General features: G+C 33.1%; 1 protein-coding gene across 5 annotated transcripts in view; it reads left to right on the top strand.

Moving 5' to 3' along the window:
• Window positions 1-19,016, top strand: part of LOC124544567 (lethal(2) giant larvae protein) — a 46,790-nt gene that overhangs the window by 11,520 nt on the left and 16,254 nt on the right. For all 5 annotated transcript variants that reach the window (XM_047123171.1, XM_047123172.1, XM_047123174.1 and 2 more), the window contains 7 exons: window positions 12,127-12,304; window positions 15,679-15,925; window positions 16,312-16,499; window positions 16,987-17,166; window positions 17,578-17,666; window positions 18,116-18,235; window positions 18,626-18,788. In XM_047123171.1, coding sequence (XP_046979127.1) covers window positions 12,127-12,304; window positions 15,679-15,925; window positions 16,312-16,499; window positions 16,987-17,166; window positions 17,578-17,666; window positions 18,116-18,235; window positions 18,626-18,788 — 1,165 coding nt within the window. The remainder of the gene's footprint in view (window positions 1-12,126; window positions 12,305-15,678; window positions 15,926-16,311; window positions 16,500-16,986; window positions 17,167-17,577; window positions 17,667-18,115; window positions 18,236-18,625; window positions 18,789-19,016) is intronic.

Raw genomic sequence — 19,016 nt, 5'->3', positions numbered from 1 at the left:
TCAAAATGTTACTTTAAGACTACCTCACATTTTTCATATTAAAATACATCTTAAAAAATTACGATCGCAACGAAACGTAGTTGGTTTTACAGTAACAAAATTTCAAGTGAGATTATTTTTATTGCAATTAACAGAATCATTTTTCGAATTGACTTTTACATTTATAGTTAATAAATCAAAGCAAATACTACAGTTTGTTCATAAAATTATCATTACTATAATTGCGAGCTCATTATTGTTAATTAGCTTATAACTCAACTAAATTGCTATCTTCAAAGAGAAACATATGAGCAACGTTTTCAATGAACATTATATGATTAATATTAATGATTTTTTTTGAAAATGTCTTGAATAAGTAATCCGAAAGTTTATTGAATGTTTATATTAATACACGAGAAAACAACTCCAAGACTTGTCTAGCAAAGACGTGGCAAAACTATACATGTAGTTTGGTCAATATTTTGTCTCCTTCTTTCATATGACAAATCAATCAATCTTTACTTGGGGTAGGGCTTTGTGCAAGCCCGTCTGGGTAAGTACCACCCACTCATCAGTTATTCTACCGCCAAATAACAGGACTCAGTATTGTTGTATTCCGGTCTGAAGGGTGAGTGAGCCAGTGTAACTACAGGCAAAAGGAACATAACATCTAGGTTCCCAAGGTTGGTGGCACATTAACGATGTAAGGAATAGTTAATATTTCTTACAGCGTCATTGTCTATGGGCGATGGTGACCACTTACCATTAGGTGGCCCATAAGCTCGTTCGCCCACCTACACCATAAAAAAAATCAAGCAGGGGTGGAAGCAGTATTTAATTAAACACCAGCTAAACGTCTATAAATAAGGTCGTAGTTATATACTTAAGCCATATGTAATACAGAGGTTCTATTATCACGGTTCACTTGAAAGAGTATTTATTACAGCATATATGTCGCAGCTATCTGGTTAAATGAGCCGTTGAACGAAACGCCTAGCTACTATATTTAATGGTGTCATTTTAGCAGCGGTCTGAATACCATCAGTCAGTTCATATTCCGTTCGTGAAATAGAGTCGCTTTTTCAAAAATTTCGAAAATCGGTAGTCTTCGGTGTTATAAGATAAGCAACACCTCCTTCTTAACCGTAAGACCGACTTGACCACGTAAAGCTAACAAAGACCTTGTCTTTTACTAAATTAAAAAAAAAAAACATGGAGTCTTACAAATATCTTATATTCTGTGAACGGGAGATGAATAAGCTGATGTCATTCAATTCGCTGGTTTATCGGCGCCCTTTAGTAAAATGTCTAGGCATTTCGTTGAACAAGTAATTTAACCAGTTGGCTGCTACATATATATTATTTCTTATGTAGTATATGTATGTAATTGTCCATTGTACGCTATCGGTTATCACGATAACGCTATCGCAATCGATCCTCGAATAACCTCAGGGTGCCTTTCAAAATTAATTTTACTTTTTTGGTTATCTATCTAATGTTTTTGAGTGTTTTATTGTTTTATCTCGTATATAAGTGAAATCAATTTGAGTAAATTTATAAATATAAAGTAATGATTTTAAAAAAAATTAAAACCCAACGGCAGTGGTATATTAACAGAATTTAATATTTTAATTTGAAGTTTTTTAGGTCGGTTTTTTTACTTCGTACCGATAAGATTTAATCTGGCTACGTTGATTTATATGTATGTTTCACTAACATGAATTATTTCTAACGGGGTAGGTCTATTTAAACCCTAAAAAAACCGAAATAACGTAATATTTTGTTTGAAATTTAGTATGAGTAGAGACAAAGAAGATTCTCTCCTAAACTTAGAGAGACCCGGACGCGCAGGAATGTTATCACGATAAATGTCGGTTTCTTGGTGCTTTATGCGATAAATATTTGTGCTAAGTCGACATAAATACCAGTTGAATGTTTCAACATGACGGCTTAAACAAAAAAATGGTACTGTTTTTTCTGTGTGATAATTTATTCGCATCTTTTTTATTTATAAATTTTCATACAGATTATGTTACAAAATCGATGGTCCGGTTAGTGACTAGCTTAAAAAGCTAAAAAATTCTAAATTCAAATCCAGGGTCGGACCAATAAATGCTATTTTAAACTATTTTCTGTATGTATAATGTTTTCTCAATAATTCAAATTCTTGCCTCAGTGTAAACAATAACATTGTCGCAGGGCTAACGAGGGCCCGATCTCTTAATACTGTAGTTGAAGTACAGTATTGAGTGAATAGAGATAAGATGTAAGTACTTACACATATGTTTTGCGCCTGTTATCTCTTGTATAGTTAGCATCATGTACCCACTAAAAGCCAGCCATGCCTTCTTTGCCTCCTAAGCCCCCAATTCTTAAGGGATACTGAGAACCTCCTGACCCCGGCGATGCTTAAAGCACGGAAAGGGCGATAAGGAGCGAAAATGTCGATACTTTGTCTTGGGTCTTCTTCGGCAGAGCAGAGAACAGTCTGCGGAATCACTCTCCTCACGCTCCCGCTTCGCAATCTCCTCGCAAAAGGAAACGCTCGTTCTAGCACTTCTCGCCACCGAGCATAGTACTATATTAACAACTTGACATAAACATTATATATTAATTGTACATATAAACAACAGATATAATAAATGTTAGTTTACTGTATATAGTACTTTGTTTTTTATACCGAAACAAATGTAGTACAAGAATTTTATAATTGTGTTAATTAATTCGGTTGTTATACATATTTTTTTTCTTTTAATGCAATAAGAAGTAATAAGTCATAAATATGTAGAACAGTTTTAAAGTTCTGTAAGTAATTAAACGCAATATCGTATTATGCAGTAATTAGATTCCAAGTATTGTTTCCGCATAAGTAGACCCGATGACAACCGCGCCGTTCCGCTCCTGGTGCCGAGAACGCATGCCTGCTCCATTTCTTGCCGATTGCGTAATACCACGCATGGAAACTCATTTCCACTTTCACGTCTATTGTTTAATCAAAGAATTTATGTCTTTATCATCTTTGTACCGATTATATTTATTCATTTAATTATAAAAACAACATTCACTTCACTTTCCAATCGCAAGTTAAAAAAATGGATTTCAGTTCGATTTGAGTACAAGTTTCAAAAAACTTCATGCCTTAATTTACGTTCTCCCTAGAAACGTCAAATGGACTGTTGTTCAGCAAAAAATATATTTCTGATTAATAGACAGTTACTATTTGAAGTAACACCGGAAGCCCCGTCCTGTCTCAGCATGGATGCAGTTTATTTATAAATAAAATTATTAGACATTATTATAATTTCACAGGAATACTTAGTAGCATTTTTTTATGCATATTAGTATAGATACCAAAAAATAGTTTTTGAGAACCCACGTAGGCGGCTTATAGTTTTAATTATAATCGAGGCTGATTGTTATTTATAAATATTAAACTATTTAAGAAATCTTACTTAATGTTAACGTGACATTTTAAAATATTTCTACTTAATTTTAAAAAGAACTCATCTTGTAATTCGAAACCAAAAAAAGCCAGAATATATGTATTCTGGCATTATTTACTTATAAAATTTAATTTAGCTAGAAATATAATTTATAATTTTACGTGGCTTGTACAATTTATTTCAAAACATCCTAAGCAAATGAATAATCTTACGCTTCTCCGTTATAGATTACAACGTTCATCACGATAGTGAATGATGTTTGTGCAAGCGGTATTTTTAAGACATGAGGTGCACTATTGTGGTTTGGAGTGCAAAGGTTGAACTTTATTGAGGTTACAATCGGAAGTAGGTTTAATAAACGGTATTCAATCTCCTTGCAACATTATCTCAAGAATGCCTTTTGTTCGTGGTTTTTATTTGCACCTTGTAAAAATTATCGATCGTTCTTAAAAATTAAGGGGGTCATTAAAGGTCAAAACATAAATACTACAAAAAGGTACGGATGGCAAAAAAATATATAGTATTTTTTAATGATTCTTTCTATAGTAGAGAGCTACTATGAGAGTGTTATGTTATGTATATGAGTGTTGTTACCAAATGATAACTGAGAATCGGTTGATAGACCAGTTGTAGAGTTTATTTGTACGAGTGTTCAAACTTTGTTTATTTTTCTAATATGTGCAAATCTTTGCTGAAGTGATAAAAGTAGTGTTTAACGAAGCAATGTAAACAAAAATGTTGAAATGAATTTAATTATGAGCACCATAGCATGCAACTTTACGACATCAGCGTTTGTGATGCGATAAGCGGTTTGCACAAAGAAATGTTCTATATTGCTGAATCATATGTGTCTTACATTTTATCTGTGCAACTATCAAGGACGCGTAAAACATACGTGTGTGGGCGTCAAAACTATTGTCAAGAGGAAATGCAAATTCGTGTACTGGAAACAGACAAAAATGAGTAGGTATTTCCCGAGCATCTTATTTCTTTACAAGGAAACGTGACAGATATTTTATATCATGTTAAGTATTTATATCATGTTTATGTAAAAAATGTTAATAGTGGCGCTCTGGCCAGGTACCGTGAGTCATGCAAATGCCGCTACACAATTCACCTGCTCGATTCTATTCGCATCCTTTCCGTCTATGACGTATTCAACAGCACAGTTTACATTGATGATTGTATACAAACGCGATACTAAATTAGCCACTAGTAACGGGACTTGTAAATCGTTTACATCAATTCGTTTGTTTACGGTTATCGTAATCGCTTCGACTGATTCATGCAGTTTGTCATTCTGTAATGGCAACATTGTTAATTCTTATATAGGCCAATAAAACTTGATTCATCTCATTATTTGTAACTTTTGTTTTCGTCGCTTCAACTGATAGCTTGAGATGGACCAACGTCATAGGTTTTGTTTCTATTCCATTCCATATTTCCATTTTTATCATAAAACATGAATAGTATATAAATAATAAATATATAAAAATCGAAAAGCTAAAACATTAATTCTGAACCAAAACCATGGCTGATTTTACCAATGTGATTACTCATGTCTGTATATAGCGGAATCGTTTCAGAGACCTGTTAAATTTATTATTATCTTATCATTGATTTCTATGTATTCAAAAATGTTGTATCCAATGATTTCATATTTATCAATTTTCTTACTAAGAATATGTCATCAACACTTCCCTTGAAATTTTCATATAAAGGTCATTCGCGCATGTTTCTTTTTCATCGTATTTAGTTGATATTAGAAGTCAAGAAATATCTCAAAATTTTATTTGTTAAGTTGTAGACTTTGGGGCGTAATTACGTGAAATTTCCAAATGTAAAATTTTTAAGTGATCTTTACCTTATAAATTGAATTTGGTATCGGAAAATCTAATGCTTTTCTCAGTAGTTATTACATGAGTAATAACGACGCCGGCGCTTATCAGTGTAAAACAAACACAGTTGTTCCATTTTCATTGAACTTTATGTATCGTGATCATTCGCGTATATTCAAAGTAAACACTCAATGAATATGAATTATTGTTTATAAATAAAAACGTTTTTTTAATATTTCTAGTGTTAATTACTTCTTCGAAGACCATAAACGGTCTGCAATCGATTACATTAGATGAATAAGTGTTTGGTTATGTGTTAAACCTGTTTGTAAATAATGATAATGGCTTTATTATACTTTTTAATTTGTGTGATTTAAATGTTGATTCACTCTATATAATGTATTCATTAATTGAACGATTTCTTTCTCTAGAATTTTTTTTTTTTGATTCAAATTACATTTGTGGAATGTTTGTCAAAGAAAGCTTAAAGACTATTTAAAAAAAAAGTAAATGTCCCGCGGTCTTCAGTCTTCTCCACTGCAAGTTTTTGGAAATGGTATAGTCTTTCTAAAAGAGTAATTTGTTTTAAAATAATATTTTATTAATAATATAAATTACTTTCAAAATAATATATAACATTAAGAAGTTTCCTGAAACAAATACTGACATCAATCTGTCTTTGTAAATACTGTATAACAAATTTGACATAATAACGAATATTTAATCGTCATAAAGTCTATGATTAAACATACTTTTGCCCTCAATATTCCACTGATTGATATCGTCGTAACGTTGCACGCATGCGTTGCTATACGCACAATAGTGGAGATCGCATTGTCCGACCGGAAATTCAGCAGGAAGCCGCTAGTCTGTCACATCGCGCGTGCGCTGACACTGACGAAGCCTTTGATATACCTTTGTATGATACTTAAATACGAAATTTAAAAAAAGAACGACACCTGGCGCATTGTTTCTTATATCATCAGAGTATCAAAAATTGCAAAATTTCACGATAAACTTTAGCTAGATTTATATTGTGCAATGTTCTAATCCAAAAACTTCCAAAGTTTCCCTAACTCAAGAATTTTCCCTTACATTCCTTGATTTTTCTTACTTCCTGTCCTGTCCAAATAGCCGACACAATAGTTAAACAATAAACATGAATCATATGTGATGTATAGAACAGGAAAAGGTTTAATAATTACACGCATGTATCAGTCGAGGCATATAGTTAGTTTTAAAAAGCTTTTTCAAATAGATCGTTTAATCTACTTTATTCTTTAGCATTTTGCCGAACGAATTTATATCGTGAGAACGAGGATACTTTGAACATGTTGTATGTTCATTTATTCAGATTTTGATTTGAGTTCATATCTGTTGCATTTATACGACGAATTTCAAAATATGAATATTTTCAACGTCATTATTGTGAATATGTAGTAACATTTCCGCGAAGCCTTACGAACCCCTTCAATTACGCAAGTTTATATAATGAAGGGTAAAACAAGGGGTTGTGAGTAACCCAATTATATAATCAAAATAATCTCATGAATTTTCTCAAAGTGTCGCCGTATTTTAGGTGTAAACTTGTTCTGAAAAGTATTTGTTAGTCATTAATAGGTGTAATTATGATAGTAAAATCGTTAATGAACAAGATATGTTTTATACAAGATTATATAAAAATTAGCAAGGTGTTAACTCGCTAATTTTCAGATCAGATATCAACTAAATATGTATATAAGAGTAGCTAACGTGTTTCTGTACGATCCTTTATTTTCTTATATAATATAAATTCAAATTCATCAAATCATTATATTCACGTTTACAAATCGTATAGTAACTTGCATATAGAATATTCTTCTTGTCTTACCAGTTCTTTTTTTAAAACACATCGTATAACTTGTAGTAGTTTTGAATGTAACTGGCACGATAATCTTTTAATATGACGATTTAAAAATACATTTAAGAATGAAATGTTAACCTTTTATATAACTTTTATTAAACAGCATTAACTCAATTGGAGCAAATAATTTAGTTAGACGAGGAAGCGTATGAAATAACAATGAACTGAGCTAAGATGTGAAACTATTAAGATCGTCGGCGACCGAGCAAATTGTGCACGCTATAAAGTGATGTCATTTGGCAAGGAAAGCAGCTGTCACGGCACAGTGACATCATGTTACCTACGCCCGATAAATATTCTGCACGTAATCGATGTAATGAATGTTATAAAGTTTTTATGACGCGTTTATGAATATCGTCTATGAATCCAGGTGTAATTTTTAAGACTATATTGTTATAAATATACTATTTAAGTTCAATTTGATAAGCTCTAGTGACTTCGCATTTGACCCAATGACAAAACCTCTCCTATAAATATCTACCTTATGATATTACGTATTATTAGATGGAAAGAAATCACATAGTCATTCTCCAAAACAAACATCAAATGGGATATCCAAAATCGTGGCTGTCTAAATTATTCCCTAAAATAACCTCAAAGTAATTACTACCTAAAAAGAAAATAATGAACGAGAATGTTTTCGAACAAAGCTGTGCTATTAACGATCACAAGCAATGTACAAACTCTCACAAATAATAAATCGCATATATACTGATCTATATTCACAAAGTAAGTACAGGCAAATTAAATGTAGATTAACAAAAACATTTATGTCGAATTAATTTAAAAATCATAGTTGATTTAATAAAGTTGACACATTACTAATTAGCGCAAGGATGTAATATTTTAATAAGGATGCTAAATAATGGCGAACTGACAGTGTCGGCTTAGGTCTAATTGACGTGAACGCATTGCATTGATTAAACTCAGCGGTGTGTCATACATATGAATGAGCCATTATTTATATTATCTAATTACCCCTAATGGTAGCTGCTAATTTAATATAGTGAGCTAATTTTGGGAGTGATGTTTTAAAAATAGATTGACGTAGACTTAATGGTTTTAATCATATTAGACGTTCTTGGTTAAATTAGTTTAAAGAGCATTTTTATTTATTTAACATTCCGTTACTTTATGAGGAAAATGTTTATCGAATAGAACGTCATGTAATGACTTTTTTTACGTTCCAAAACGTTTTTTAATATTTTGAAGTCACCTAACATTGTGCACCGTACAAAAATCAAAATCTAACACTTATTCAAAGTAAAATGACCCTATTCCCTATTGTTATAACTTTCAAAATAGTAATAAAATCATATAGTTTAACTAGGGCCTGTAACGGTACCAAACCGGTCCATTAGTCTGATGTTGAGGTTTCGGTGCACATGTACCAGGCGATCATAAATGCTAAGCATAGATATAAAATTTAATTTCAAATCTATTCATCCATCGTAAACGAATTTTTTGTGCAATTTAGTTTTATAGCAAAATAACGAGATAATATATCGACTTTTCAAATATAAACTGAAAATATTTCTCTACAGTTTTATTATAAACATAAATTATAGCAAATGCATTGAAGCAAAGTTATGTAATGAGTCTCGTAAACTTAAAGTAAGTGACAAAAACAAAGTACTCACACACTATCCATTAAAATCATCGTTCATTACTTAAAAGCAAATTATATATCATTTATAATGATAGTGCTTTACGAATATATATTATGGATATATATATCTAACAGTATGGATAGAGGCTCTTTGTTTGTTTCATATTTAAATAAAGGTAGGCGTAGGACGGACTGACGTCGTTAAATAATTCTTTTGTAAGCCATTTGTATTGCATACCGGACTTTCACATTCAAGAACTAAATATACAATCTTCGTATGTATTCTTTATACACAAAAGTATAATTACAGTTTCACAATCCGCTATTCGTGATAGGTGAAACGTTTAGAGGCTCCCGCTAGTATTCGATTGGATGATACTGAGTATTATTCGTATGTGTGAAGGGAGATGTACATTAACACACACAACTGCAGCTGCTGAACATAGACACATAACATAGAACATAAAAATAGATTCTATTTTCAAAAAATCCAAAAAAGACTAAAACCAACACAAATATTTCGTAAAAAATGTTAATTAGACTGACTAAAGCTCCGTCGATAAACAACGATAAACTTACTATTTACAGAACATACACAGTCGGCTAAATCTGAAACACGTTAAAGTTCGATAAGAGAATGCATTAACATTCATTTGTGTTTACACATTAACTAAAAGTATACTTACATAACAAATTGTTCATTCACGTTACGCGGAATGCAATATGTTCGTTTTTAATCACGTAATAGAATGAAGCATTTCATGTGTGAAAAATTCCCACGTTTCTTTTGTCATAGCGGTTATTATGCAGTATTAGTGCCTATGTCATCTTTATATAAATCAACTTACACAGTATAGCTCAGGGTATACCGACCGACTACCGAGTATTACGTTCTGATATGGATTTTTATTGAGCATTAATTACAGTTATAAGATATTTCAATTCAGTACAGGCATTCTGTAAGAAGAAAGTCGAAACTGGTGAGCAACACACAATAGAGCAGAGCGTCAAATGTCAAAATGTAATATGGGACATTGACTAAAATTGTTATACAATTATTAGGTTATAGATATCAAAATGGCGTAACACTGCGATTCAGTTGGTAATTCCACGAGGGTGATACGTAAAATAAATTGCTATTTCATCTGTCAGTAATGGTAATTATAAGAATTAGGTTGATGATTTTGAATTAGGAAGTTCATCGTCAAATTATGTTTCGAGTTAATCAGCCAGTACCGAGGTTTATTAAGTTTCAAAACGATCGACGACCGAAGCAGGTTATGCAAAACTCCGCTTTGCAGCGATTACAACGTGACAATCAATTTTAACTGGAAACAATATAATTACGAAATGATACCTAGGCACGTACTTCACAATAATATTCATCAGAATCAGTTGAAGTATTCTAACTATATAGTACAACTATGTATATACTACAAAAGAGATTGCGTTATTGTCGAAAATCAGCATGTTGTGTTATGCTCTAATCGTAGCGTACGTTCTACACTTTGCCCTTAAATAAGTCCCGTACCAGAAGGAATAACTTTCTAGTTTCTCCTTAAAGTAAACCGTCGTGACTAGACTAACATTTAACCTAGCCTTGAAATGAGACTATTAGAATTAAATTCGATCAAGTGATCGTTGATGTCGATAAAATTTCATCACTAGCATTAAGAATGTTTCATCCATCGACACTTGATTATGACCATCACATTATTTTATTTGCGAATTTGTTCTTGCCCTGTGAGGTCTCCGGTTCTTTTGACCATGTACATGATAATTTATATTCAGTTGAAGTAGGATTACTTACACGGTACAAGATTGTTGAGTCATTTCATTTTGTATATTTGTCCATATCGTGACTTGACCGTCTATTGTTTCGTCCAATGTTGAGACAAAAACATTGTAAGCACCATATTTATTAATTAACAAGAAAAATATGATGTTCTAGGCTACATGTAGTGTATACCAATCGGAAAAGCAATAAACAAACAAAACAATAATAAAAATATCAAACTTTAGATTTACGTACACCCGCCGATTTGCTGCATAGCTTAACTATATATTGCATTATGTGGGTTTATAATATAATACTATTCCTAAACTAGGTGCTTACATCCATTTTAATTTCACTTTCAAAGTTCTGATGATTTTTTAATTCAAAAATCGCAAGCTTATGTAACAAAATTAAATGCCATAGATACTGAAGCTCCCAATTATATCGCGTCCATTTAAGTGTTGTCTATTTGGCTTTTGTATCTTTTGGTAGGATTAGCCTATGTATAAGCCATTCCACTATAATGTAGAGTTCGATGAAATGTTATATGTTTTACATAAGATATACATTAGTGTGACATTAACAAAAGTAATACGTTCCTTCTTGTTAGTTATAATGTTTGCTGCTCAATTGCTAAGCAAAATCCTCGAAATAAACTCATTGCAGTTCATAATAGTTGCATCTATTTATTTCTAGTCTCCATAACACGTTTGTATTTTCTATTTCCGTTCCAAACTTAACTGGCTATGTATCCGAAAACACTGGTACGTATGTATCTTTATATTATATTCTATTCTGACGATTCAGGATCTTTCTGTATATATTAAATGCACATTGCATTTCCCTAGCGGCACTAAAACAGTCTGCTTCGTTCTACTGACAAGTAACAAGTTGTTCCTTCGTGTACCAATTGTTTCGTACTGATTTCCTGTCTTAAGTCCTTTCAGTAAGACTTCTGCAACTTTCCTGCGATTTGCGTTATAACTTAGTTTTACCTTGGTAGTCAGTAAAATTCGAGAAACCTTATTGTTGTTTGCTATTGCATATGCTGTGCTAAATAATAAAATGGCTAACATTAAATCAATATCATTTAAAGCGCGGTGTACCAATGGTCCAACCACTGGGATACCGTAACAATTGAATCTTTATATAAGGATAGTTTAAAACGGCGAAAGGGCCACTAAATTTTAATGTTAAACTTAATTAGTGTTTATAATTTATCTTGCGTTCGTTGAGATCCAAGAAAACTTAGTGAGAAAATCTTCATGTATCGAATCCTAGCTATGGACAAAACGCAAAACTTATTTAAATTTAAAATTACGCAAACAATATTTTCTGTATTGCTAGTACAAATCATAACCCACCATAATCCTAACAAATGAGGAACAATAATTGTTCCTCATTTGTTATAAATTTGTAAAGAAATAGTAAACAATTTACACTACCAACTAATGTAAATACATATGTGTAAATATTCCTAAACATAAAATTGAATTATACAGACACCACAAAATCGCACGTGATCTAAAAATACATAGTATGTAATTTATAATGAGGGCTCTTGTTTTTGTCCACAGACAGTCCAACACGGCTTCCCTCACAGAGCATCAGCTCTCGCTTGGGACCCTCTATTAAGACTCGCTGCTCTGGGAACGGCTTCAGGCGCCCTCAAAGTATACGGGCGCCCAGGCGTCGAGTTATATGGACAACACACTAACCTAGACTCACCTGTCACACAAATACATTTCATACCTGGTAAGTCAAGTTGTCTTTAATTTGTTATAAATTCAAAATAACTATCTGCCTGTCTGTTACTGTTTAACGGCTGAAATACTTAACCGCAAACTTGAATCCCAAGGAAAGATAGGCGAATTTTGATCTTAATTTTGACTTTAACTAAATTCTACGACCGCCCGAAGACAATACGATGACAGGGTTACACGGGGGTAAACAATAGTTATTTTACTTATTGTTTTTAGTAAATGTGACTTCGTTTATATTAGTCACTAAAAAAAATCTCGAAAACAATATCAGTCTTTTCTCTAACTGGAAAGACAAAATAATATAGACTCAGAACGTCTGTTGGCCTGAATAGAAACCAGTTTCAGGTAACAGTTTCTAACATTAGTTGGCAGAATATTCTAAAATTAACTCATTTATTAATAAGATATCCTATCGAGTCAACTTCTCTGTTTGATAAGAACTTTCATTCAAATATTTTAAATATAATAATGTCACGCTTTTTTAAAAAAAATTATGAGTTAGGTTACGTTCTGAACGAAGTTTATAAAATTTTTGATACAGAACAGAAAAGTGTATAAAATGTCAATATGTTTAGGTTTATAAATTTCTTCTAGACACTACAACCGTAACTTAACTCATTGTACAAGACGAGAGACCACAGGTCTTATTTTGTTGGTGGCCAAATATAAAAATCGAACATTACCGTTTTACAACTGACCACCACTCCGTTGTCACGATTACGTATAAAATTTTTTTTCGTCTCGGCCTTATGTTTAATTGCGATTTCCAGCCAACGCAGTTATATTTTATTTGTATTACCATAAAATAATAAAATCAATGTAGTCAAATATTTATGTAATTTTTAGTATGACTGTGTCAGTTGTGTATTTTAATTAATCATAGGAATATAAATATCGTTATTCTTAAAACTAAATTATATTGCTATTGCTCTGAATCATCATTCCTTCCTCTCGGTAAACCACAAGGTCGCTGGATTTACGTTAAGGATTTTTCAATATATATATATGTATATTTATATGTGAATATCCAGGACGAATAGCTGTGTTACATTTATTATATATGTATGGAAATAGAGCATTCGTTAGTATTGTAGTATAGATTTCCAAGAAAAAACTAAGTTCTACTACATGATAGGCAATTTGTAAAACTGAAATTGTCTTAACTGCCTCGTTGTCTAGTGGCTAGGAATACGATCTTCGATCGCAAGGTCAAGGTTCAAACCCAAGGATCAATAAAAAGGAATATAGAATTTCTGTTTAACATTCTCAGTAATAGACACTTACAGTTTCGAAGGATTGGAAATACCTGCTGTTGTGGTAAAAATACCGTGACGTTACTGTAAGCTTTACCTAAAAATATCACGGAGAGTCACTGCCTTTAGAGACTAAATAAGAGCCCGAACAACTCGTTTTTGTAGCAGTAATGAATACTGCTTTTACGAAAAATTTTAAGACTAATATTTATTATACCATAAAGTTTGATACTACGGAAAGCCATTAATGTAGGCTGTATAGTAAGAATTTTTAAAACCGCCACAGGCTTCCACCAAAACGCTTTTAATGATTAAATACAAAAATAGGTCTGTGGCAAAAACCCAAATACCCTGTTTGCACCCAACAGGAGAACTTCTGTAAATTTATAAATATATCATAGATCAGTTGAAGCACTCAAGCTAGGTCGTATCATATTACCAATAGAAGTAAATGCATAACTCCCTACTACTGGAATATCCTTATTCTGACGCAACCGGCGATTATTAGGTACATAATTATAGTTTATCTGTAAATGAAATTCCAAAATAACTAAAATATAATTAAATGTCTAAAATGATAATCAATTATTATTACTAAATTAGTTAGTTCGAGATTATCTACAAAAAATACATCATTATTTTCATTATTATTTATAATAAATTCCGAGTGTTCCGATTTCCGTGTAGAAGGAGAGTATATAAAACATTTTGCTGAAAACATCATTGTATTTACATCATCATTTTTAACACATTTTTTCATCATTATATTTAAGGCATTTTACACATAGTTTAATGAATTATACACTTAAATAAACCTTACTCATTAAAACCATAAAAAAACATTAAGTAGTTTCTGTATTTATCGCGTTTAGACAGATAGACGCAGCGTGATAACTTTATTTGATGGTATGTGATATTTATTTATTATGTATATATACTGCCTTTTTAGTAGTATAGTTGTATTTCTCTATTGTCTGTTATGCTTTGAGTAACGGAAGCCTAATTACAAAATATCACGCCCCTTTTTTGCTATAAAATAAACTGCAAAAATGTCGACAGAGTTCTCATTTCAAACGTTACCCACGTTTAACTGCTTTTTACTATGTAATACAAAATATTATGTCATTTCAAAATAACGATTTTTGACATTGTTACCATATGAAGACCGCAAAAATATCAATAAACTTACGTAGAAATAGAAATGGTTCGTTCACTCGTTATTAGACCGTATCTGCGTATCGAATGTAGTAACCGCACCTAGCGTAAACATACACGCTTGGTTAGCTTGCCACAGATTATAACATACATTTCAACATACATTTGTCACAGTAAAAGATTATCACAGAATTAATAACTCTAACATCTTGACATGTCATAGACTTAATCAAAATATAAGCTGTCGCAACAGATTTTTTTTAATACGGGTAAAATGGAACGGTCTTGTGTAAGCCCGAGTATAAGTCTTCAGACAAATAGCTTAAGCTGGTATTGGTGGGTTCAGTTTTAACGGTGAGCACATTCACGTTATAGGGGATGGTTAATATTTCTTACAATACCAAAGTCTATGCTTGATTGTGACCACCTACCACTATTATCATATGAAAATTAAAAATAAGTTTCCAGATTAGATAGAAAATGTTATAAGTTGTTTTGTAACTTATGGAATTACTATTTTGGAACGTTAATCTTTTTCATCGTTTAGAATATTTATTTTGCAAATCAATCGAAGTAATAGTGCTTGCAATTCATTTGGCTGACAACAGTGGTTGTTCTCTTATGAATGGTATTTGTATAGTTGCATTTGTTGAAAACTGAGCTAAAATCGAGTTCAATCCCTGTTATAGAAAAAATACTGTATTTCTTATCAAAATATTCAGTAAGTCTACTGGAAGATACTTAATAATTCTCAGACTTCTGCCCTTCGGAAAGACAAGCCCTTCAATCCCTTAAAATACAGATCTCTGTCTGATTTTAAATTTTGACGTAGTCTCGTCTATCTCTATAGACGATCAAAATTTGCCGCAATATCTTGATGTCTCATAAAATAACCACTATGTAAGTATTATTATGTAATCGAGTATATTTTATATTGATAGTTCAATCTTTATTACAGGCACGGGACGTTTAATATCACTTTGCGACGATAACAGTTTACATTTATGGGAAATAAATGAGAAATCCCTCGTAGAACTTAAATCACACGCCTTCGAAGGCAAGAATAAAAAGATATCGTCAATATGCGTGGAGTCGTCCAGCAAGAACCTACTGCTCGGTACAGAGGGAGGAAACATCTACACCATCGACTGCAATGCTTTCACACTAAACGAGGATGTTATTTATCAAGACGTTGTTATGCAAAAGTAAGTACGAAGAACATTTAAAATTTGTCTAAAATTGTTATTACTATTCTCGAGAAAAAATTAAGTTTATTACGTTAAATATTTACGAAACAAATATCATACAAGTAACAATTTCAAACTGCTGTACTAAACGTAAATTTAGTATATTATATATTTGCAATTTATGTATTTGTGATGAATGTGTCAAACGTTTGCATTTATCGTTTGCATATAATATTATAATAGATTTTTTATTGAAAAGGTTTGAAATAAGAAAAAACGACCTTATACCTCCTCACAGTCTGTCCCACAATCGCTTGCTTAAAAAATTTTTTGCATAAAAAATAAATAAACTCTTTCAGAACTTTCATGATATTAAATATATTAAATGACTCTTTATTATTTAGTTGTCCTGAAGACTTCAAAGTGAATCCAGGAGCGGTAGAATCTGTTTGCGAACATCCAAAAGTACCGACCCGTATCCTGATCGGTTACAATCGTGGTCTGGTGGTACTTTGGGACAGAGTGGCGGCGGCACCGACACACACTTTCGTCTCGAACCAGCAGCTAGAAAGCTTGTGTTGGAACGATGAAGGTAACCTATATAATTTTACTTGCACTTTATATTTATTGTATGAAGTTGCAATTTTTAACAAGTTCAGTGTCACGTACTGAAACTATTTTCATTATGTTATTAATTATAGCATAAGAGTATTTCATTGGTGAGATAATAGTTATGCTCCAGTTTTTTTAATATTTAATATATTTAATTAATAGATGTGAAAATCGTTATTCTAGGCATATCATTTATTTTTGTTAGTTCAATCGTAAGCCCCGTGCTCTTGGTGGCATTTTGCATCTTAATGTTAAACATAATTACTAAATATTTACGAAATTGATGCTACATACTACGTATTACTACTATACTTACTTAGTTACTTAGTTTATACTTATTAGTTGTAATTGGTATGAAAAAAATATTTTATGTCTAAATGTATTTAAGTTCACTAGGTTATTCAACAGCTGACGCTATCTTAGAAATCTGTAAATGAAATCTTTAATGATAAAATAACAATCAATAGGCGAACACTTCACATCATCCCACAACGATGGCTCGTACGTGACGTGGGAGGTGGCGGGCGCGGCGAGCGACAGGCCGCTCAAAGAGCCCGTCACGCCCTATGGACCCTACCCGTGTAAAGCTATCAATAAGATCCTCACCAGGACCAGTGTGGACGGGGACGAGATCACAATATACGCAGGTATGTTTCATTTCAAGTCCGTATAAATTTGACTGAGAAGCTCATCTTTGCAACAGTATTTCCTTTTCGAAACTTAATCTACTTCAAAGTACAATTTGGTATTCGTGTGTTTTAGTATGACAGTAAAAATAACCATACACGTGATGCGTTCATATAATGACATACATATATCGCGGTTATCAAATAGCTACCTAACAAGTATCACTTCAAGAATCGTACAATGAAACGATACACACAATACATTACATAACAGTTCACATCTTTAACTTCATTTTTCATTGAGAGAGAAACTGTTATTGACTTATATTATGTACAGGCTTTCAGAGGAGACCGATATGTCAATCATTCAAATTCAAATGTTGTATTGATTTAATCCTACAACAAATGTGAATAATGTTTAAAATCTTGTAGGGGGCATGCCCAGATCGTCATACTCTGACAAGTACACCGTGACCGTGCAGCAGGGCGAGAAACATGTCGCCTTCGATTTCACAAGCCGAGTAAGTTCCATTTATAGTTGTGTCGTACTGTACATGTTGTACAGTACGACGCAACTTAGATGTAGCATCGGCAAAATTCGTAAAACCGATCACGTCCGAATGAAGTACGCTATCCTAAATTATCAATATTTATTTCTCATGCGAATATGATCTTTGCACAAACGTAATAACTTGTAATGTCATATGACCTAATATATTCGTCAATTTGACACGTCGATTTAAATGCACTTGCTTTCTCTGACGTGAGAATCTATAGCGACTAATAGCGTCGAATGGCGCGATAGGGAGATATTTGTATTGGTCGTGTTAATCGGCAGTAAACGGTTTTATTTTCATTCTATTGCATTTTCCGATGCTACATCTAATTTGTGTCGTACTATATATATTTCATTTCTGTTGAATTTCAAATTTTAAATTATTCTGTGATTTGACCCCGTCTTCTTCGCTAGGTGATCGATTTCTTCACAACGACGCCCGTGCCCCCCGATGGCGTGCCCCTACAGGAGACGAGACCCGACACGCCGGCGCAGATACAAGTGCAGACCGTCAACCAAGTTGCAGCCTGTCTGGTTAGACGGATACATTTTAAATTGTCCCACTGCTTCCTCCCCCGGAGGTGAATAAGCGTATGAGGCGGGCGAGAGCTGAGATGGCCCAGTGGTTAGAACGCGTGCATCTTAACCGATGATTGCGGGTTCAAACCCAGGCAAGCACCACTATATATATGTGCTTAATTTGTGTTTATAATTCATCTCATGCTCGGCGGTGAGGGAAAACATCGTGAGGAAACCTGCATGTGTCTAATTTCATCGAAATTCTGCCACATGTGCATTCCACCAACCCGCATTGGAACAGCGTGGTGGTATACGTTCCAAACCCTCTCCTTAATGGAAGAGGAGGCCTTATCTCAGCAGTGGGAAATTTACAGGCTGTTACTTTACGAGGCGGGCTGTTCGCAGGTGGTGCTGGCGGAGGAGGAGCTGGTGGCGCTGGACCTGTGCGACGCGCGCTGGCGGCCTCTGCGCCTGCCCTACCTCGTGTCCGTGCACGCGTCCGCCGTCACCACGGCGCACCTCGTCGACCAGGTCGCCGACGGCGTCTACGACAACATCGTGGCGGCCGGTGAGCGAGACAGACTACGACTGTCGCGGGACGCGTTATAGCGCCTGTGCTAATTATATAAATATAATAAATATGAGACAACATCACATACATTACTCTGATCCCAATGTAAATGAAAGAAAGAAAGAAAGAAATGTTTATTAGGACACAGTACAAATAAAATATAAAAATTTAAAACAAAAGGAAGAAAAAACAACAGAAAGATATAAACATATTAACTAACTATAA

Source organism: Vanessa cardui, chromosome 5 (genome assembly GCF_905220365.1).
Source record: "Vanessa cardui chromosome 5, ilVanCard2.1, whole genome shotgun sequence".
Taxonomy (NCBI): Eukaryota; Metazoa; Arthropoda; class Insecta; order Lepidoptera; family Nymphalidae; genus Vanessa; species Vanessa cardui.
This window is presented reverse-complemented; position numbering and strand designations above follow the sequence as displayed.